At 49.2% G+C, this 20,332-nt stretch overlaps 9 protein-coding genes across 9 annotated transcripts; 2 read left to right on the top strand and 7 right to left on the bottom strand.

Annotated features, from left to right (window-relative positions):
* Positions 1–58: 58 nt before the first annotated feature.
* Positions 59–211, bottom strand: FOXG_20741 (uncharacterized protein; the record flags this gene model as incomplete). The annotated part of the gene is made up of 1 exon (XM_018401049.1): positions 59–211. The coding sequence occupies one exon, from the start codon at positions 209–211 to the stop codon at positions 59–61; it is 153 nt and encodes a 50-aa protein (XP_018251048.1).
* A 236-nt stretch (positions 212–447) lies between these two features.
* On the bottom strand, positions 448–933 carry FOXG_20742 (uncharacterized protein; the record flags this gene model as incomplete). Its single annotated transcript, XM_018401050.1, has 2 exons — positions 448–460; positions 518–933. 2 exons carry the CDS (start codon positions 931–933, stop codon positions 448–450), a joined length of 429 nt encoding a protein of 142 aa, XP_018251049.1.
* Positions 934–2,176: 1,243 nt separating this feature from the next.
* FOXG_12687 (uncharacterized protein) lies at positions 2,177–4,204 on the bottom strand. The gene is made up of 3 exons (XM_018392524.1): positions 3,729–4,204; positions 3,408–3,681; positions 2,177–3,352 (listed from the first exon to the last, which is right to left on the bottom strand). The coding sequence occupies exons 1-3, from the start codon at positions 4,058–4,060 to the stop codon at positions 2,420–2,422; spliced, it is 1,539 nt and encodes a 512-aa protein (XP_018251050.1). The 5' UTR covers positions 4,061–4,204; the 3' UTR covers positions 2,177–2,419.
* Positions 4,205–4,807: 603 nt separating this feature from the next.
* Positions 4,808–5,335, bottom strand: FOXG_20743 (uncharacterized protein; the record flags this gene model as incomplete). The annotated part of the gene is made up of 1 exon (XM_018401051.1): positions 4,808–5,335. One exon carries the CDS (start codon positions 5,333–5,335, stop codon positions 4,808–4,810), a length of 528 nt encoding a protein of 175 aa, XP_018251051.1.
* Positions 5,336–5,759: 424 nt separating this feature from the next.
* FOXG_20744 (uncharacterized protein) lies at positions 5,760–6,359 on the bottom strand (the record flags this gene model as incomplete). The annotated part of the gene is made up of 1 exon (XM_018401052.1): positions 5,760–6,359. Exon 1 carries the CDS (start codon positions 5,967–5,969, stop codon positions 5,760–5,762), a length of 210 nt encoding a protein of 69 aa, XP_018251052.1. The 5' UTR covers positions 5,970–6,359.
* Positions 6,360–6,517: 158 nt separating this feature from the next.
* On the top strand, positions 6,518–9,998 carry FOXG_12688 (uncharacterized protein). The gene is made up of 3 exons (XM_018392525.1): positions 6,518–6,760; positions 6,822–7,237; positions 7,287–9,998. The coding sequence occupies exons 1-3, from the start codon at positions 6,618–6,620 to the stop codon at positions 9,437–9,439; spliced, it is 2,712 nt and encodes a 903-aa protein (XP_018251053.1). The 5' UTR covers positions 6,518–6,617; the 3' UTR covers positions 9,440–9,998.
* A 1,962-nt stretch (positions 9,999–11,960) lies between these two features.
* Positions 11,961–14,470, top strand: FOXG_12689 (uncharacterized protein). Its single transcript, XM_018392526.1, has one exon. The coding sequence runs from the start codon at positions 12,816–12,818 to the stop codon at positions 13,884–13,886; it is 1,071 nt and encodes a 356-aa protein (XP_018251054.1). The 5' UTR covers positions 11,961–12,815; the 3' UTR covers positions 13,887–14,470.
* Positions 12,413–16,364, bottom strand: FOXG_12690 (uncharacterized protein). The gene is made up of 3 exons (XM_018392527.1): positions 16,343–16,364; positions 14,746–16,275; positions 12,413–14,694 (listed from the first exon to the last, which is right to left on the bottom strand). The coding sequence occupies exons 1-3, from the start codon at positions 16,343–16,345 to the stop codon at positions 14,509–14,511; spliced, it is 1,719 nt and encodes a 572-aa protein (XP_018251055.1). The 5' UTR covers positions 16,346–16,364; the 3' UTR covers positions 12,413–14,508.
* A 138-nt stretch (positions 16,365–16,502) lies between these two features.
* On the bottom strand, positions 16,503–17,001 carry FOXG_20745 (uncharacterized protein; the record flags this gene model as incomplete). Its single annotated transcript, XM_018401053.1, has 1 exon — positions 16,503–17,001. One exon carries the CDS (start codon positions 16,999–17,001, stop codon positions 16,621–16,623), a length of 381 nt encoding a protein of 126 aa, XP_018251056.1. The 3' UTR covers positions 16,503–16,620.
* Positions 17,002–20,332: the final 3,331 nt, after the last annotated feature.

Genomic DNA, 20,332 nt, shown 5'->3' on the forward strand with positions numbered 1-20,332 from the left:
CCGCCGATAGAGATCGTCCAAGAAGGCGCGCGAGTCTAAGCTCTAATATCACACCATCTTAAATAGCGATGACCAACACGGGAGCCGCAATTGATTGTGGGCCGAAGAGGGTCAAGAACGATGTTGGTTGTTGAAGAAGAGGCTTGGAGCCGCAGCTGAACGAGGCGTTTCTGCTAGACCAGCGGTAGCACTTGACTTTGCAAAAAGCCATGGATAGCGTTTTTGCTCTTCAAACGGTAAACTTTTCTCAAAAGGGACCAAGTGCAACGGTTTCCACCAGCCTCCACGTGCCTGCAGTGAGGGTGGTGCCAATATCTGGTTGGGGGCCCATCAAGGCTGAGCTACCAGTTGTACCTGCAATTAGCAGAGGATTGGTTGAGTTTCGGTGATGAAGTAATTTGACGCTGTTGCAAGACGGTTTGTTTTAGAACAGACTTCCGGCCTCGCTTACTCCCGCGGACTGCGGATCGTCAGGATCCCCGAACAACGGAGGTACGTATTGCACGGACAGACAAACCGCGTAGCCACAGAGACGCGGTTAGAGGTGCAGAATGCAGTGCTAAGCATGCGGCTTGTTTCGAATTGACCGCGGATGAATGTACCTGCTTGTAGCATTGTTTTCTCTTCAGTAGCGGCAGTAGTGGAGAAGTCTGAGTGAGATTGAAGAGATTGAGATGGTGGCTTCTGGATGCGAGTGGGGAATACGAATAATGACAAGCGAACAGCCATCTTCATGTGCTCTTGCCTTTTCCAATGGAATGGAGCCAGAGCCCAGAAAATGTGTGAATCGAGAAAGAGCTCAGGCGGGGACTTACCTGTAGGTCTCCGTTCTTTCCGGCCTGAATGAGCAGTCTGTGGTCCAGGAACATGCTCAATTGGCAAGAGACAGACACGGCAGCTACGGATTAGTGCTTTCGACATCCACAACACCATTATCAAATAGGATATGAGCCGCTGTCAACTGGCTGATCAGGGGAAAGCAGTCTCCACTAGCGCCCGTAAAACTTGGCCAGTCTTTAGTATGTTTTTCAGGTCTAGGGCCTTTAGAAGCTTGCATCCATTCAACCATGAGTCTCTAGTTCAACTTTTGAGGGATGCCGCTGTGTCATGTGTAGACTCCCTTCTAGAAATAGCTTACACGCCTCACACCTCGCTAAGATTGACGACTAGGTAGCCTCAATGTCTCAGCTGCGCGGGTATCAATTAAGATCCTATTGGACAATTCCTCAGGTTGAATCACAGCTCTAAAAGCCGATGACCACTCTCAGCCTCTGACTTGGCCTCCTTGGAAGATCCGTGATATGCCGGAACTTTAGAAAGAGACAATAAAGAAAACAGCCATCCCTGGTCTTGGCGTGAACCTTGTCTCCCCTCATCCTCTTACAATGCAACGCTCGGTATGCGAAAGATACCTGCGAGATCTCGCGAGGATTCTACGCGCTATGGATACAGCACCTTCAGAACCCTGCATCAGCCCATTATCCATAGCTTAGTGCCAGTGGTAGAAGCGTCATGGCACAAACAACATCCCGTTCCAGAAGCGGAATGGAACGATTGAGAGAATTACTGAAAAGACCTCAATTACTCATACAGACATGACAACAACCAGGAACAAACCAACCAGTTCATGATTCAGTCAAGTGCAGCTGCTAATGTATTTAGTATTAAGTGGCTTGTCTTGGTGATCTGGAGCATGTGCTGTCTGGCCATTTCATCTCTTTTAGAGTCGGGGCTCGCCGCATTAGTGCAGTACATCTTCCTCGTCGATACATCTCAAGAGAGTTTGTGTCTATTCCCAATAAGCTTTGGCAGTTGTATGGAATTCTTCAACCCTGGAAGTTCCAAGTACCGTAGTGGAGTCAAAGTGCATATTCGTTGCTTGAGCCATGATACGACGGGATACGATGCACGGAGTGCCGGATAATACTCAAGACACAGGACGTTATTTTCCGCAACGAGATGCTCATATCCAAGAGCCTGGGATGGTGTTCATACGATCTATGCGGTAGAGGTGCCGTTGTCATACGATATTTCAGCTGGACCCTGAATTTTATAGCTTCCTTCGGGTGGACAAGTTCCGAAGAATTATTCATGTGCCGTTGGACGGAATATATTCCGGTTGACGTAATTGGATACGGATTTACGAAAGAACACGCACAATTTGTGAAGAGGAAAAAAATGAAGTAAACGCAATGTCATGTCACGGTAAGAGTATGAGTACTGTAATCACCGATTGTAGAGTATCCTATCAACGACAGACTTGTTGACGCTCCCATGGAACCAGAGATCTTCTTCGATTACAGCGTCTGGGGACAGGAGTGAGGTCTGTCGTGAGTAACTCAACGTAATCATTATGCTCGTAACTACCTATGCTACAGTCTGAATCTATGATACCCCGGAATAACGCCCTCTAATCCAACTAAGCCATCATCGCCAAACCAGCAGCAATTAATCCTGCAACAACCATTCCTAACCTAGGTGTAACACCCGCAGCGGCATTATCGTCGTCGCTCAAACCAAAGGGAAGGCCCTGGTAGTCAAAAGTCACATTCTGCTTGATAGAGCTGTTGTAGCATCCCCCATTGGCAATGTCAATCTTTGCGATATCGTCAGGCACGTGGAAGAACATGTAGTTCTTCTGAGGAATATCCTTGAAGCCCTTTGTGTTGTACGGGAACTTGTCACCGCTGTCGGTGGAGCTGGTGTTGCGCAGGAGGATACACTGCACTTGGCCGGGATAGTCCTTGTACATCGCTGGGTAGTCCTTCATTACGTCTGAGTTGCTCGTGTCGGCGACGAGGATGAACTTGCGATCAGGGAAGGTCTGGAAGACCTTGTCGAGCAAGAAGCGACGGATGGACAGTGTCGCTGAGCCGTCTGAGAAGTTCAGTGGACGGGTATCGAATGAGCCCAGTGGGTAAGTGTTGTAGATGAAGCTCATGTAGTTACGAGTGGCCTGCTCAGGTGTCGTAGTGAGATAGTGGAAGTGCAAATCCTTCACTGAAGACGACCAGTTGGCGTAAATGTCGGGCATGTTCATCCATGGAGTGAAAGGTCGAGCAAAGGTGTTGAGAAGACCCTCTTTTGGCTCGTAAATCTTTGTCACTCGCAGAATATCGTCGATGTCGGAGACAATCGTGATACCCTTGGGTGGTACGAGGTAAGCGGTTGCGTTTCCGCTGTTGTTCTTACCCTCAGCATAAACATTGAGGGTCTGGATCTTCGAAGTTTCGTTACCGGGGATCAAATAGCCATTGTTGGGGCCAGTGGTGTTCTTAAGCACGACGAAAGCGTCAAAGTCGCCCTCAAGAGTTGTGTTATATGGCATGGTAATGTTTTGCGAACCTCCCCTCTGATATATGGTCAGCAACTGATTCCATGTTTCTGTTGTCTTTTGTTTGGCTTACCGCATCGATTGCACCACCGCTCTCATCAGGAGACACATCAACATTGTTCACAAAGTTTATCTTGACCTCAACATTGTCCTGTTGCACCACAAAGATGGACTTTGTCACATTTCGAGCCTGAGCTTGCTGAGACTTTGACAGTTTGTCAACACTCGTATCGATAAGGAAGACATTGGCGAGGTCGTCGACTTTCTCTTGGCTCAGGTTGGGGATCTTGTAAACATTGCCGTGCACTCGAACGTTCCATCCCTTGTTGGTCCAATTGCCGTATGGGCTGCCTCCTGGTTAGTGTGATTCGTACAGATGATTTATGCCACTTACGGAATATTTAGAACCTGTGTCGGCTCCGCCTTCAAATCATCGTCGTCGACGCCTGCTGACTTCTTAACAGCATCGCCTGTAGGGAAACCAGTTGGAAAGTCGAGAATGCCTGAATTGACCCATCCCTTGATCTTTGTCTCAACACCACTAACAAGACTGCCGACATACGTCTCCACATCGCCAATGATGTCGCGTCGCTCGAGGTCCATAACCTGCGTAGGCTGAGCAGCTGGAATTGCCTCTCTACGATAAACCGTTGGTGCGGGACCGGGAACGGCTGCCGGGATGGCCATAACGGCGGGCAACAGGCCCAAGAATGCTGCTCTCACCATGATGGATATCTCTCAAGTCTTGGCTTTCGAAGAGTAGCGTGAGAATACAGAGCCAAGACGGGAGCGAGCAAACGAAGGGAGGGGATAGTTTATGAGGAATAAGCGGACTAGGTAAGCTAAGGTAACAGGGCAATCTTGTTTTTGTTTAGTATCATCAGCTCAGACATGGGGAGCAGGTTCCTGCATTATGTGACATCACCAGCAACCAGGTATCTCAGTCATCGGATATTTCCTATTGGCTCGTTCAACAAGCAAGCTTGGGGGGTTAAGAAAAGCACAGAATTAGACAAACTCCGTCCTTCTCGTTGTAATACTTGTACATTTATTTACAGTTCCAAGACAAATTGCTGAAGACGATCCAGACCAAGTCTATTATCTTGGACTTCTTTAGAGTTTCTACGATATTTACAATGGCATATTCGTGAAGAAACGCGGACGTTGGCAAATCTTGGCATTCATGACATCACGACACTAATTCTCCGATCCGTCGGATCCGAATGCCGATCTAGACGGGATCTTCCAACTTCCCCACACAACGATTGACTTTAGATCTTGAACTTACCTGAAAACTTGTCCCCAAACATGGCAGCTAGTGTATCTAGATTGCTCCGGTCCTGTCCGAATGTTAGCACTTGTCCAATCATCAGAAGAAATGGGTAGACTTATCCCCTCACCGCGGGGGGCTGTCCTCCACACCATTTTCAGGCGAGAGAACAGCCAGGACTACCGTACCCAACAAGGCCTGTCCTAGATCCAACAATACAACCCAGCTTCAACAGTGCGACACAGAATTGTGAGACTCAACTCGATGGAAGGGTCTTTCACAACACCAGACAAGCACGAAACTTTGACTCCAACTCGAGATGGGTCCCGGTGATGCTTCCAACACCAACCACAAGTATCCTCCTGCAATAACGGCCATTGCAAAGGTGAAGACTGTTTCGTGAGCTGACAATTCCATAATGATCCAATACCTTCGCAAACACGACTCCACCAAAAGTTGTCATGGCAGAACGCAGTCTGAAAACCCACCGACACTGACAAGAGAACTCCTTCTGTATGATTCGCGCTGCCAACTAGGACTAGTTTTTGATTCCTCTCCAAAGTTCTCGCCAGCGAGAGATATGGAGGGCGTTGACGGGTGGACAAAAGACATCCATAAAAACCACCCTTTCGTCTCAGTTCAACCTTTCGGCGGACCTGAGGGACCTGTTTAGACCTTCTGATCCTTGCAGGCTTGCTGGCGCCCATCATGACCAAGGGATTGAGACCCATGGCTGGAGGTTAATGCGCTTGGTCAGACCAGACGCGGAGCGTCACACACCGGTAGTAAGTGATGTGGTGTGGACCAGTGTGCGAACGGGTTGGGTGGATGTGAAGTAGTGCAGCAACGCGCCATGCCATGAACAGCTTTGAAGGACCGGGGACTATACGATTGGCAAGATATGTCAGTCGCCGAATTTCTGTGTGTTTCCGCGAGTTGCCCGCTGCACCAGATGGAATTACCCTAACTGGCGGTTCCGGCAAGCGAAAACTCGGGACATGAATGAAATTCATTGACTGGCTGTTTGAAGGCCAGATCGAAGCCCCACTTCTCAGCTGCTTGGGCGTAATGGGCAAGCTAGCAGTGTGACCAAGTGGTCAGACTAGTTCCATCTCCAAGACCCAGGGCTAGAGCTAATCGCAACGACTAGACGGTCTACTTTTGACCAATGTGCTGGTTCCAGCGGAAAGGGCTGACGAGCGTCCTCAGACCAGAGGCTCTTACCAAACGACTCATGGCACCGATCCTCTCGCGCACCCAAACGGTGACTGGACTGCCCTCCTCGCCTGTCCGTCGGCAGTAGCGCCACCAGTCAATCATCCAACTTTTCAGCGGGCATGATGACAGCTGGTGCTTCACCGGCATAAAAGACGACTTGGACGACAAGAGCGCAAAACTTGATAACCAGATATCTTCTTAGGGTTAAGTTCCGAGCCTCGTTCACCCGCCCGCTTGGTACGTCCTATACAGGACGCGCTACCCACCATAATCCGGCTGCGGCATTCACGAGGTCCTGTTACAGGCTCGAGAGCGGCATATGGAAGGGTAACCAAATGATGCGGGTGCCTACGATAGGATCCCTTGCGAGAAACGAGGACCGGAGGACTGTGGGGGAGGCGTCGCGCGTGTTGGATGGAGTGAAGGAGCTCATCTTGACCGCATCGGGAGCTTCAGAAAGCTGATCTGTATGAATCTTACCTTTTGGCGGGTGTCGTATCTCCAGTAGAGAATCCTAGAAACTGAACAGCATCACGAAGTGGTTGTTGACTGAGAAAGTCGAGTTCAACACACTGAGAGATAGACGCGATGAAATATGTGGGCCTCCACTGCAAACGCGCCTGCACGTGACTGATCCAGCCTCTTCACAGTACATACAGTGTGGAGTGCACATGAAGGCTGGAGCTCTTGGATCATGATGACAAACACCCTATACCAATTGACTTTTTCTCGTTTCTATTCTTCTCACCTCACCTATACATCTATTTGAAGCTTATCATTAACCTCTGGCGCAGCATGGCAAGCTCGTCATCTTCTGCTGCTGCACACCCGAAAATACTCGAGGAGATAGTAGAGGCAGGTAAAAAAGCTTTTGATCCAAATAATGATGCCAGCACTCGGGCATCGGGCCTCGAAGCATATGACAAACTCATCGAAAGGTGAGATGCAACTCTGACTGCAATCATGTATCTTAATATCAGGGCACTAACAGACTACAAGAACGCCAGTCTGGAAACTCTTGCCTGCCCTAAACACACTTATTAAGCCATCAGTTCTTCCACAATGGCTACGAGATCCTCTGGTCCAGACTCTCACCCTCCTTCCTCTACGCCCAACTGGTGTCCGTGGAACCATGGAATTTGTCTTCTCAGTACACCCTAGCAATGTTGGCAGAACTCCAGATGCAAAGGCTGGGCCACAGAAGCAAGGAGCTAGCATAACACACGAAGGTGTCGCCGTTGCAACGAAACTTCTCTCATCAGTTCCAACCAGTATGACAGCGGAAGCGTGGTTCGAAGGCATCTCAGGACAGTTGTTTGAGCTCATCGATGGAACTGCTGGCCCTGAACTCGCGAAAACCGCTTCTCAGATCGTAGGTTATGGTGTGTTGGGGAACAAGCAATATGGTGCACCTGGTGAGTAATAGCAGACAACCTCCATAAGCAAGACTAAACTCAGAAATAGGATCTCCCGGTTGGAATGCATTTGTTCAGCCCCTAGTCCAGGATATAAATCCGACATTACGATCGATGGCCAACCCTGATTCTACTACCATTAAGCAAGAAGACGAGGAAATTGTTGATCTCAGCCGTGATCGTGTTCTCGTCACCTCCCAATCTCTCAAAACATCGCTACAGCGCCTCAAGACTCTCGTGATGTCCAATTCTTCACCTGGGCTATGCAGACGTCTCCTTAGGCTTGTATTAGTACAGATATGGGTTCTCGCTTCGTGGCAAAACCCACCTCCTAGTACGGAAGAGAACTTTGTTCAGCCTGCGAGGGCACTGCTACAGGCCTATTTGAGGATATTCGGTAATTCTGAAAGTGTCAGACCATTTGTTCGAAACTTCCTCTGCAGAGGCGCCACAGAAGGAAGTGAAAAGCCTTGGGAGTACCGACTCAAAGGTAAAGGCGATATTGAGATCACAGAGCCTCGTGGACTTGATTCAAACTCAGGCATCGAGTTGAACTGGAACGAACTCGAAGACAAAGCAGCTAAGCTGGTTGAGTTCATAACCACATCGTGCTCGGTCACAGAGGTGTCATCCATCTTCTTGAGCCTCCTAAAGCGCTGGATTGAAACAGCAGACAAACCAAATGATGAGATCAAAATTGATCTGCGTCCTAAGGATGAAAAGGCAGACTCACCTCTGCAAAATCTTTTCGAGGTCACTATTCTACATAAGCTGATGGACAAGGCTCCAGAAAAGCTCGTGAGCCAGTTTGATCAGCTGCTAGGGTTGGTATGCGAAGTTCTTACTGCAGATACTCAGTCGAGGCTAGCAGATGACCTACTCGCTGTGGTACTGAGCTTACTGAATCTGGTCATCACTGCACCGACATTCCAGAAATCCCACATTAAACCAGAAGAGCTCATGATTGTAGAGAGTTCCCTGGAACGATTGAGCAATGAAGATAGGCCACAATTGTCACCTACAGCAAGGAACCTAGCGCTGCTTCTTAAGTACCGAGACGAAATGGAGCAGGATGATATCTCTGCCTCGGCCCCCAGCACCCGGCAGATCGAAGATCAGAGGACATATAAATTGGCCATGGAATATGTTACCGGGGGCGATGATAATCCAGCCCCCATCGTGTCTGAAGGATTGAACCTGCTTTCTGGTCTGATACTTAAAGACAGCCCAATCCTCGACATCCCTGCAGTTGCCGTGCTCTTGTCGACCCTACTCGAGAATAACGACGACTACATAAACCTTCGAGTCATCAAAGTTTATACTCAGCTGGCCAACAAACATCCTAAATCGGCAGTTCAAGAGCTTCTAGACCACTACTTAGACCCACAGGAAAAGTCTACGACGGATGTTCGGCTGCGGTTTGGAGAAGCTTTACTGCAAGTGATCCAGCGACTAGGGGAAACCTTTACCGGTGATGTTGCACGCCAAGTTAGCGAGACCTTGCTGTCCATCGCTGGACGTCGTGGATATCGAGCCAAAACTATGGCTAAACAAGCTCGTGATGAGAAGCTCAGAAAGCTGAAGAAGAAAAAGGAGGATGGCGATGATGATATGGACTTGGATGAAGAAGAAGTGACTGAAGAACAGAGGGCTAGAAATGACATTTTGGCTCAAATTCTCCAAGGATGGGAAAGTAAGAGAGGCGCAGAAGACGTTCGAATACGAACTTCTGCCTTGTCAATCTTTGGCGCTGCTATCGAAACGAACATAGGAGGCATTGGGCCAACGCTCGTATCTGGTAGCGTTGACCTTTGCATCAATATCCTAGCAATGGAACGAGAGATGGAGACGGCAATTCTACGAAGAGCTGCCATCCTGAACGTGTTAAGTTTTGTGAGGGCCCTCGACGCTGCTAAGGAGTCTGGCAGGAAACTTGGCTTTGGTCTGACTGACGAGAGCCGAGACGATATTGTGAGGACACTGCAATATGTGGCTCAAACGGACAACGATGGACTGGTCCAACAGCATGCAAAGGACGTGGTTGAAAGCCTTGAGAACTGGCAAATGGCGAGCATCCTCCCGCCGCAAGAGTCAACAAGCAGTCCAGGACTCACGCAGCTGGCGGGCCTCCATGTCAACCCCGGCGGAACTTTGGTGGACGCAGCTGGGAAGCCTCGGCCACGAATTGAGGAGGTGGAATAAAAGACGGGATGAATGGGTGCGTCCAAGAGATCGAGGGGATATCCAGGTCCCACGCTACCCGAGTACGGTAAATGATTGGCAATCTCGGTGTCTACCTGATCGGAAATCACAACAGGGCGCAGCGCATTTGAGTTGTGGATAGTGACACCATGTAGGATTTGAGGTTCCCTGGAGATGCAGCCAACTGCAGCTGACGACAGGGCTAGAATTGGCATGGTTCAAAGTAACTCGGCGCATAAAGAGCCTCATGATGGATGTGACCGTGCCTTGAAGATGAGATGAGATTCGCAGTCAGCATATCCCGACAGTCTATTTAGCATGTATCAAGCATAAGTTGGGACTTTGGTCAACAGCAGAACCGCCCGCCAAGGCCAAGTCTGCCTATGAGCATGAGTGATTACCGAGACGAGACGAGATGAGATGAGCGATTGCGCGGCTTGAATGTTTAAAATGAGCCGAATAATAAACATTCTCGTAAAAATCTAGAAAAGGAGTCAAAAAGCGTTCCTAGAATTTTAAACCCTTGCTTGGGGTGTTTTTGATATATGAAGACGACAACGACATTATCGAGATGACAAGCCGTCAACGTGCCATGAACAAGCCGTTGGAACCGCGAAGGACAGAAGAGGTAAGAGGTAATTTACGAGTGGGGAAACAAAGTTGGTAACTCGTTATTCTGCGACAAGACGAGACAGGGACCAAGGGGTTTTGATGAAACGACAGGGATGGTATCGGGGGACGGGTTGGCCGGAGGCGGCTGAGAAGTGAAACATATACGAAAGGACGTGGCTTTTCTGAAGTCTTCTATGAGACATATTCCTCGTAAAATATGTGCAACTTGGGGATCTGGATCTATTAGTTGATGACTGATATTGGAGTCAGAGACTGACAAGATGGAGATGACAGTCTGTGGTACCTGCATATTGATGCAAAATTGCCTCATCCAAGCAAGCAAAACTTAGATCAACGCTGTCAGAGCCTGTTGGAAAGCATAACGAGAATTTAATTACCAGATTGGGTAACCAACACCGTCCAGTGACCAGTCTGGCTGGCTGATTCTATTCTGGAGGATCGGCAATTGATGGCCATTTCTAGTTATGATCTACCCATGTGCCTCTGTACGACTCGACCAATCTTCTCTACGAATCTACTATTATTAGAGGTTAGTGTAGGAACTGTAGTTCATTGATTGCCGTATGCCGATGAGGCTTAGCTACCAGTCTCAGATCACTCGTCACAGCCATGGTCTCTAGTCAGAAAAGAACAGAAAAGGTCGGAAGTTGGAACCCGGGATCTGAGTCATTCTAGATCCGAGGAAATGCTTGGCAGGGAAGAAAAGATCTCTTTTGGTGGAAGCCTGCATAAGAGAGTGGATTCTGTCTGACTCTGCCAAATCGCGGTCAAGCAAGCAAGGGACTTGTTTCTGGGTTTTTCTTTCCAACAACTTCTCAGCTTGCCAGGGACAGTCTCGACATGTGAGGAAAATGTTTGACTTTTGGGTTCTAGGCTCTTCGTTTCCTTGACGATGGACCTCCTTGGAGTAGCAAGACTGCGCCAGGATGACATGGACATTGCTTCAAAGACTCGGGAATCTCTGGTATCCGGTGATGGCTCGAGTTTTAGTTGTCAGAGTTACACTAATCCTGCGTGCCAGGTTTGTCGATCCCGTCGGACATTTCTAGTGGTATAGACAGGCACGCACGGCGGCATATTGCAGGTTCTGGCGTTTACAGCGCACAAGGCTGAAATTACCTCGCTGACTAGCAGTACCAGGAGGAGTCTCACCGCATACATACAACCCGACTACATAGGGGTAAATGTGCACAGCAGCAGTTACAGACTCTAGGTAAATAAGCAGCCTCACCTGATTTACGCGCTGTTGTCTATGCTGTGCAACATGCGTACAGATAGAGAATAGCTGGCGCTCCTCGAAACATTCGTCACTTGACGATGATTGTGGGCATTTCTCATTCGCCGCCTTAAACCAAAATGTGGCGGGCGCCAGAACAACGAAATCTCGGGATGGCGGTGATTAAGAGTTTGGAGGTTTAATTGGCCCGCGTGGCGTCTCAGGTTCTGCACGGTACCTGCATAAAGTGACGTGGTGGCGTTGTCTTGGGGAGAGAATACCTTACATAAAGGATGAACAACGCAAGAGAGTGAAAACATAACTTTTTGTGTCATTTATCAGCGAGAGTCAACATATGTATCAAGTAATTGTCGTCCAACAACATGAGAATACCCATGATCATGCTCAGATATAGCATGAACAATCATCAAAATCAACCAAGGTTCAAGTGAACTGGAATAATATCGCTAAATTGCAGGGTGCTCGCTCACCAAAAAGCGCTTCCTTAGCCCCAAGCCCCCCTGGTCAGGCACCCCGTGGACCCTGGCCCGAGAAGCCTACCGCGCCCCTGAACCATTCCTCTTGAGGCAAGAGCTAGAACGCCCCACCGACATCTGAACCTCAACCTTCTCCAACGGTTGGTCTTGACTCTTCCATCATCTCCAATCAAATCACATCCATGTTCATCTCAACAACGTCAACGCCGCAGCAACCGACCAACCCGCCCAAGCAAGATGAAGGACACGCTCATCACGAAAGGTTACTATGAATAAGCCTCTCTAGCTCAGGTGCATGGTCCTAGCCCTGGCACTGGCTCGTCGCTTAGTCTGTCGCTACTCCTATCGTTCAGCTATACTGTACGCATGCGTGGCATTCGCTCTCAATGATCCTTCGCGATAATCACATCTCCTCCAGCTGCAGAGAGCCGAAGATGGCTCACCAGTCGCTGGAGGGAACGTGCCCAAGTGGGTACATCTCCCTCTCATTCTGATCAAGGCCCAAACTCGAGATGCAGACCCTGGCCCTCTCTTAATCCAAGGGGCCTCCTGGTGGACCACAACACCACCCATGCTCAAAGCATCTTGGCAGTCCGGCGTTTTGTGGTTGCAGTCTACTCCCCTGCAAGAGACATTGAGCTAAAAAAGAGGCGTTCCAGCCCAGTTGGTACTACGCCCCCGACTCTGGTTTCTCTTAATATCTAACGCTTCCTGCCTCACCTCAGATCCGGCTTTTCAGTCTTGTCTATCACAACCACCACACTCGTTCAGTCTCTATCGTGACTTTCCATTCATTTCCGGCTTCTGCCATTACGATCCTTCCAGCATTACAGCAACCAGCGTTTCTCACGTTCCAACTCTATCCTTTCTTTTAGTGAAGCAAAACTGTGTCTTGCTCGCTGCCCGACTGTGGAATTGACTTCTACGGCCATTTGAATCGCATCGCAAACCGTTGTCATAGACAAATCTGAAGCTACCGCAAAAACAAACCACTTAACCAAATCACATCCAAACCGCCTCAATCTTCAAAATGAAGTCCGTCGTCGCTTCCATCGGCATGCTTGCCGCCGTGGCCAACGCCTACAACTTCCCCCACCACGCCCACTACCGCCGCGACAATGGTACCGACACCCAGACCACTCTGACCGTCAAGACCACTGTCGTCGAGACCATCACCAGCTGCGCTCCTACCGTCACCAACTGCCCCGCTCGTGACCACACTGCCATTGCTCAGCTCCCCGAGTCCGACAAGGTCACCTACGTTGAGACCAACACCGTCATCCTCACTGAGGTTGTCTGCCCCGTCGCTGACGCCAGCTCTATCTACACCTCCGTCCTCCACGACGCTGAGACTGGTGGTGTTACTGGCAAGACCCTCACTGCCCCTTATACCGCTTCCGTCCCCATGACCACTGGCGGTGCTTACCCCCCTCCTAAGGAGGGCGACAAGACCGTCGTTTCCGACTACACCACTGAGCAGGTTGTCACTCTTACCCAGGGTGACGAGACCATCACCACCACCATCCACAAGACTCTCCAGACCACCATCACCGTCCCTGCTGGCCCTGAGGTCACCGACGACGGCTCCAAGGGTAACGGCACCCCCGAGGATGATACCACCACCACCACCACTAAGACCAAGACTGGCACTGTCACCAAGACCATTGAGCGCGTTGGTGAGACCAACCCCGCTTCCGGCGGTGACAACGGCTACAGCACCGGCAAGAGTGAGGAGGAGGGCTCCAAGGGTACTGGCAACGGTTCCGGTAACGGATCCAACAACGGTGGCTCCGGCTCCGGCAACGGTAACGGTGAGTGTGTCCCTGAGACCGTCACTGTCACCGCCCCTGCCTCCACTGTCTACGTCACTGTTGTCCCTGAGGCCAGCAAGACCGGCAGCTCTGATGATGCCACCATCACTGACAAGGCTGTTGGTGGTGATGACTCCGAGGATGATGACTCTGAGGACGACGATGACGAGGAGTTCTGCGACACCACCACCACCCTCGAGGCTACCGTCACCGTTGTCCCTTACCCCGTCAACAACACTGCCACCGGTGGCTACGCTAAGCCCACTGGCTTCTCTCGCCGTCTCCGATAAATGTCTTGAGACAACTCATATATGAAGTCTCTGTACATTACTCACCATTTGGTCACTTCTTGGTTAGGCATCTAGTGGAAGGGGGAATATCTTTGTATAGGTCAACTACTCTCCTGGATGTATGACAATTTACTTTTTTTTTGCTGCTTCCTTCTTCAAAATCAATTCAATGAGAATCATGAACTTTCGTCTTATCTGGTCCACTCAACAAATACCCTCCCGGGTTACTTGGTCTTGTTCCCTTTTGACTGTAGCACGGATGGGGTTGGTATATTGAAGCGCTTGTAGATAGATAGACTTGGGTTATGCTTATCTGGAATGTCGGTTCCATAGACCGCTTCCTGTCTCATTGAGTCTTATACACATATACATCTTGCTTTTCATACCACATATCCTTCCTGCTGAAGATGTAGTTGTGTAGATGTGAGACAACATAAGCAATAAATATGAATACAATGCCCTTAACAATGGCTTTAAAAAAACACATTTCTGGGTATTATCTGTACCTCCACCCCATGCGTTTATGCAAACTCATCCAAACCGTAATCCCAACGCCTTGCTCATCCATTCATGCATAGCCCCAAATAGCTTATTTCATCATCTCATTTCTTGCACAGAGCACTTATCCAAGGACAACCTGCTCATAAGCTCCTTCATCTAGATACCGCTGCAACACATCCTGTAAAGCAGCTTTTGTCCGACTCAGTTGTGGTGTGAGCCCATCAGCTTGTTGGAGGTTACCACGGATGCTTTCGACGTGGTCTGCTAGTTGCAGGGCTATAGGCTCAAGAGGTGTATCGACAATGTCCTGCTTTTGTGAGTTCTCCGGACATAAGCTAATGTCATGGAACAAACTTACCTTGAGACTTCCCTCATCTTTGGTGTCAGTAACAAAAGTTGTATCCTGATCCTTACTGGCTGGCCTTGATGTCGGTGCCAGAACATGAGCTTTTCGAAACAAATCCTTCCGCTCTCTTGTCTGCGCCCTCGCATTTGCCTCCAAGTTCCTCAGCTCTTCATAATCTCTCTCAAGCTCTCTCTCTATCCTCTCCTTCTCCGTCTTCAACAAGTCAACTGCATGCATCCCGGGCACAAGCTGTCTCTCTAACGCCGCCTTGCCATCGAGCACCGCCTCAAAATCAAGCTCCAACGCACGACCCCCATCAGCATCTAGGCGCCGTTTTGTAGTCTTTGATGAATTCCCAGGCGGGAAGGGTAGACCACGGGCGAGTTTACGTTCCATGCGGCGGTAGACAAGATGTAATGCTGCAGAGGCGTGGGTGCGTCGGTTGTTTGTTGGGGCCATACGTTGCAGGATAGGTTGTTGGGCGAGTTTGAGGATGGATTTAGTAGTGGGAAGTGATGCGCCCGATAGACCGGTCCAGTCTGCGGCGATTTTGGAGGAGCGGATTGTGCGTTTGAAGGGAGCGATGTGAATGTATGGCTTTGGCGGAGAGGCGAGAGATTCGCCTGAATCGGAGAGTGCATCGTCTTTCTCTTTGCCACGACGTTTCTTTTTATTCGTCTCTTGTTGCTCTTCTTGTGGTTCATCCGCGTTCTCAGTTGATGGTCTTCCCCCTTTTGGGCGACCGCGCTTCTTGGGAGCTTCTTCAGGTTGATCTTCTGCGTTTTCCTGTGCTGCACGATCCTTCTTCTTCTTGGACTTTTCGGCCTTGCTGCCCTTGCTATTGGCATCTTCGCCGAGATCGCGCCGAGAATTTTGTGGACTTCGTCGTGGTTGCTCCTCTTCTTCAGGTTCAGGCTCGGGCTCTTTCGCTTCACGTCGCCGTCTCTTTCGGGGTGCTGGTGCTGGTTCTGCCTCTGGTTCTTCCGGCTCGGGTTCAGGTTGTTGAGCTGCCTTGCGGCCCTTTTTTCGTGATTGGGGCTCCTCCTCTGGCTGCTCTTCCGGCTCTTCAATCTGTTTCTCCTTCGACTTCTTCTTTCGTTTTTGCTTTCCAGCATCTTCTGCTTCCTCCTCAGGCTCCTCATTCTGATTCCTTTCGAGAGATGGGCGTCCGCGCTTCCTCTTTGGTTGGGCTGTCTCCTCTACCATTTCTGGCTCAGCCTCTCGCTCATCCTGATTCTTCTCTAGCGAAGGGCGACCGCGTTTTCGTTTCGGTTGCGCTGCATTTTCTGTAGTCTTTTCCGCATTCTTATCCTCAAGTGAAGGTCGACCACGCTTCTTTTTAGGTTTCTCCGCCTGCGCTACTGCTTCCTCGGGCGCATCTTCTTGCACTTTTTTCTTTGGTCGTCCTCGTTGTTTCGGACGCGCAGCTTCTTCGACATTGGCTTCGTACTCGTCTGGTCGATCTTGCGACGCGCTTGGGGCTTGTTTGGACGCGTTTGCAGGCCTACCGCGCTTGCGCCCTTGCGGTTTTGGATCTGGAGCCTATCAAAGAGAGTGCATGTTAATCGCGATGGTCGTGTGAGTGGATATCTGTTGCTCTTTTACTTACCATGGTGTTGTGTAAGGAAATGGTTTGTTTTGTTGATTTAATTACGGGCCAATGAATTGATGATTTGAGTTTCAGCGGCTCCGGGCGCTGAGACGGGGAAGCGGGGCAGCCCGTGTCTGTCTCCGCTCAGGTCCGGGATGGAAACGGTTGATGGATGTCATTCTCGCCTCAGTCATGATCCAAATTTAGAGTTTAACTATAACGTGTGCTATAGACAGTTTCAGTCTTTGTTACTGTGCGTATTTTACAATACGGTAAATCTGAACGGTTTCCTCATCTCATTCTGTCTGTTGAACGTACACGCCACTCACTGTATCATCAGACAGAAAGACAGTTGGATCAACACTCGCAGCACAAGCCACACAAATGACACGATGCTCATCTTGACTAGACTCATCGACTTCAGCTAGAAATGCCAAAACGATAAGCGAAAGTTTAGCCCGTTTGTGCGATGCAGCTCCCCCAATGCTACACGATGATGCCATCAGACGTGTGCCCTCGCGATAGGCACGCGCGACAAAACCCGTTTTCGTCAGACTCTGCAGGACAGACGACTCGATTCCTCGCAGAAGCGGAATACGCAAATGCGTGATGACGATGATGGGCCGTTGAGCAGCGTCTGCGTCTCGGTACCGAACAATGGGTATCAGTACCCTCATGATCCTTCGAGTACCTTGATTTCAAGCCTGTAACGTATCATGTGTTTTCTCTCTTTTGTGCGTTGCTTTGCATCTCACCGAGTGTCTTATTCGTTTGATGTTTGACAACTCATGCATTGCATTACGAGGCCAGATAAGGCCTCGTCGAGTCTGAATGAATCAATCAAAATCTGACCGTCTGAACATTATTGCATCTTCTGTCGACAGACAAATACCGCGCACAATATGTAGCACAGTCTCCAAAATTTAAGAGTCATACCAACGTGTCAAAAGTCTCAACAGTGGTTCCCATCGACTAACACAAACAATGCCCTTGTCGATTCCCTGCGGATGGAGAGAAAGAGAAAAAAAAACACAGACTGGACCGTACCTCGAGCATTGATGCCCAAATCATGGATGTCGGTGATGCCCCCTCGTATGGATCTGATAAAATGGGTTGGTCCACGACGGCGCTTAGAAGAAGTTGTGTTTGGGCATTGAGTGATTATTTTGCTTTTCACTCGAGGTCTCGAAATCTGTGGGATCCATTCAATCGTGCAAGGGTTCTTTTTAGATGTTTCCACTTGATCAAGGGTTTTTCCATTCAACTTCCATTTCAAGGTTGTTTTCTGTGTTGGCAGCGACCCGACGCTAGTGCAGGGCTGGGTTAGAATGGGCTCGGTGAGAGTTGACTCCCTGCTTTCACATGAATCTTTGAAGGCGTGGAATGGACAGAGCGGGCCGTTCCATGTCTGAGGATTCGCATTGTATCACAGTCTATACTATACTGAGAGCCAAGACTGGCTAAGGTTGTTTGTTGGCACTGATATAAAGGCAATGTCCAAGAGTCAAACTATAGATAACTAATCTAACCATGGGTATGGACTACTCTATGCCAACTCTGATACCCATTATAGAAGTGTCGAGTCTCTTCTTGTTGATTTCACATTGATTATTTCGACTTATACATCACATACATTTTAGACCCCCAACTAGATATTCAGTCAGCTTCAGTGTAAAAAGGAGGCGACTGCATAAACCTGTATTAAGACAAGGCCTGCCTGCGTGACAACGAAACCGTCCGATCAGTCTCGATCTAGACCTGTCAGCCCTCAATTCACCCGGAACCTCTTTATCCAGGTCTGAGAACCAAGATCAAGACCAAGACTGTGGAACCAGAAAAGAGTCTTACTTGAACCTCTTAGGCCTCATTCACTGAGACATTGACTATCTACGGCCCAACCTCGTCTTTTTTTTTTTTTTTTTGTTTTGTTCTACAGACCCGATCCGAACCCGGGCCCCGGCCCCGGCAGTCCAAGTTGATCATCCATCCACTCTCCTCCTCCGCACGAAGACGAAAAAGGCCGCTTCGCTTCTAAACAGAGCCGAGCAACAGAGACTCTCTGCGCTAGACTAGATTCTTGAACTAGAAGCGCGGCTGAGGCTCAGATGCAAGGACATTCCTTGTTGTTAGGCTTCTCTTATCTATCCACTGGCCTGGCCTGACTGATTGTCTTCTGTCTGTCTGTCATCGTACATTTGATCAATGGCATCATCGTTGATCAGCTTCTAACTTTTTGACTTACAGTACTGCTGCTGCAGACTTGATCATCGCCGTACTATCCCGTACCAGGCTGGTACCATTACGGTAGTTACATACAGTGACCTACATACCTCATCGTCTTTTCAATCTATTGTGCATTTCACTTGCTCATCACTTTTGTCTCTGTTCATCAAAGACCGCGGAGCCTATCAAAGGTCGTTTCTCTACAGTAAAGGTACCCCCTCCGTCCACAGGCTCCGGTCGGTGCTCGCCATCCGCATCTCATTGCATCTGAGGTGCTCTTTACTTTTTTTTTTTTTTCATCTGGCACTTTCCCCTCCTCTTTCTCACACTTTTTATTTTTATTTTTCTTCTTCTTCTTCTCTTTTCCCTCTCATTCTTCCTTTTTTGTCATCTTCACTTGGATTCTCTCAAGTGAATGACAAAAGAGCTACGAACGGGATTGATAATCATCTTCAACCTTATTAATCTCGACGACGAGATTCTTCCTTCTCTGTACTGCACAGACAGAATTGGGTCTTCGCAGTAGCGATATAACTTACTTCGGGACCCTACGATATTACGATAAGCGGACTGACAGAGATATCTTGAAGGAATATCTCGCCCGGTCCCTTGTCCCTTTCTAGGACGACTCTATCGCCTGTCTTTGGAGAAAGACTTATCATGACCCCAAACACAAGTCGCATATCATCCTCTCCGTGTTGGAGGTTTCTCCTCTGGGTCTTGACTCCCTGACTATCGCTACTGTTTATTGCTCACAGCAGACTCATCCATTGATATCTGCCATTGCCTCTCCACTACCAATTGATCGTCACAAATATCGACATCGTATCGACTGGCTTGAGGCCCAAAGTTGAATCAAGCGAGGACCTACCTGACTGAACCTGACGAGACACCCCCGCGACAAGCAAGACCCGGCCTTGACTCGACTTGGCTTGTGCGTTTGTCCCACGTCTTGTCATCTTCTCCGCTTCTTCTATTTTGTTTCCTTGAACCTTCTATTTTTACTGCCGATTTGCGACTCTCCTAATTACAAGGTCAGTGCTGGCTTTCTTAAAAGTCAAACAACACTACGGTATCAAGGGCCTGAAAGAATAAACCGCCCAACCAATTCTATCGCCAATCACCCACCGCATCATTAAACAAACAGCCTGGACTTGACTGGGCTCATTTGACTGGGGCACCCAATCGACTCCATCTACGTTCCCCTCTTCACTCCCACCCTCGGCCACTTGGGTGCATTGCCTTGCATCGTCTATGCTCTGCTGGCAACTGACTGGACTGGGACTCGACTGGCAGCCCCGCGTAGTATTGGCCTAACCCAGCCCAGTCTCTGTATCCAATTGCATAACTATACCCACGTCAACACCCACGCTCACACCCACGCCCACGTCTTCATACAGCACGCACTGAGCCCAGCCCAGCCAGCACCGCTACCGCTATTGCTACCGCTACTACTGCATCTGCATTTGCTTTGCCTTGCAGTAGCCAACAGTTGCAATTTTTTTCTTCTGCCGTTTTTTTTGTCTTCCGTCTTTTCTTGTTCTCTTTCCTTTTCGTACCAAGGCAAGGCAACGCATTGTTCTCTTGCCTGGTACCTCAACCTCAAAGCGGACTAAACCGCCTCACTCAACTACACCCTCACTTGATCTCACCTCACCTCACCTCACATTACTATTTTATCTTACTCGTTTTACTGCCGGATCGGCTCGCCTCCATCCGTTTGTTTACCCCACATCATAGCCATCCAAACTACTTGACCACACATCCAATACTTGTCGTCGGTGG

Source organism: Fusarium oxysporum, chromosome 9 (genome assembly GCF_000149955.1).
Source record: "Fusarium oxysporum f. sp. lycopersici 4287 chromosome 9, whole genome shotgun sequence".
Taxonomy (NCBI): domain Eukaryota; kingdom Fungi; phylum Ascomycota; class Sordariomycetes; order Hypocreales; family Nectriaceae; genus Fusarium; species Fusarium oxysporum.

Coding starts and splice junctions, on each gene's coding strand:
- FOXG_12687 (XM_018392524.1), bottom strand. CDS start 4,060: ATGGTGAGAGCAGCATTCTTGGGCCTGTTGCCCGCCGTTATGGCCATC. Junction 3,682..3,728: donor ACACAGGTTCTAAATATTCC/GTAAGTGGCATA, acceptor ACCAGGAGGCAG/CCCATACGGCAATTGGACCA. Junction 3,353..3,407: donor GCGGTGGTGCAATCGATGCG/GTAAGCCAAACA, acceptor ACCATATATCAG/AGGGGAGGTTCGCAAAACAT.
- FOXG_12688 (XM_018392525.1), top strand. CDS start 6,618: ATGGCAAGCTCGTCATCTTCTGCTGCTGCACACCCGAAAATACTCGAG. Junction 6,761..6,821: donor TATGACAAACTCATCGAAAG/GTGAGATGCAAC, acceptor ACAGACTACAAG/AACGCCAGTCTGGAAACTCT. Junction 7,238..7,286: donor CAAGCAATATGGTGCACCTG/GTGAGTAATAGC, acceptor ACTCAGAAATAG/GATCTCCCGGTTGGAATGCA.
- FOXG_12689 (XM_018392526.1), top strand. CDS start 12,816: ATGAAGTCCGTCGTCGCTTCCATCGGCATGCTTGCCGCCGTGGCCAAC.
- FOXG_12690 (XM_018392527.1), bottom strand. Junction 14,695..14,745: donor AAGATGAGGGAAGTCTCAAG/GTAAGTTTGTTC, acceptor TCACAAAAGCAG/GACATTGTCGATACACCTCT.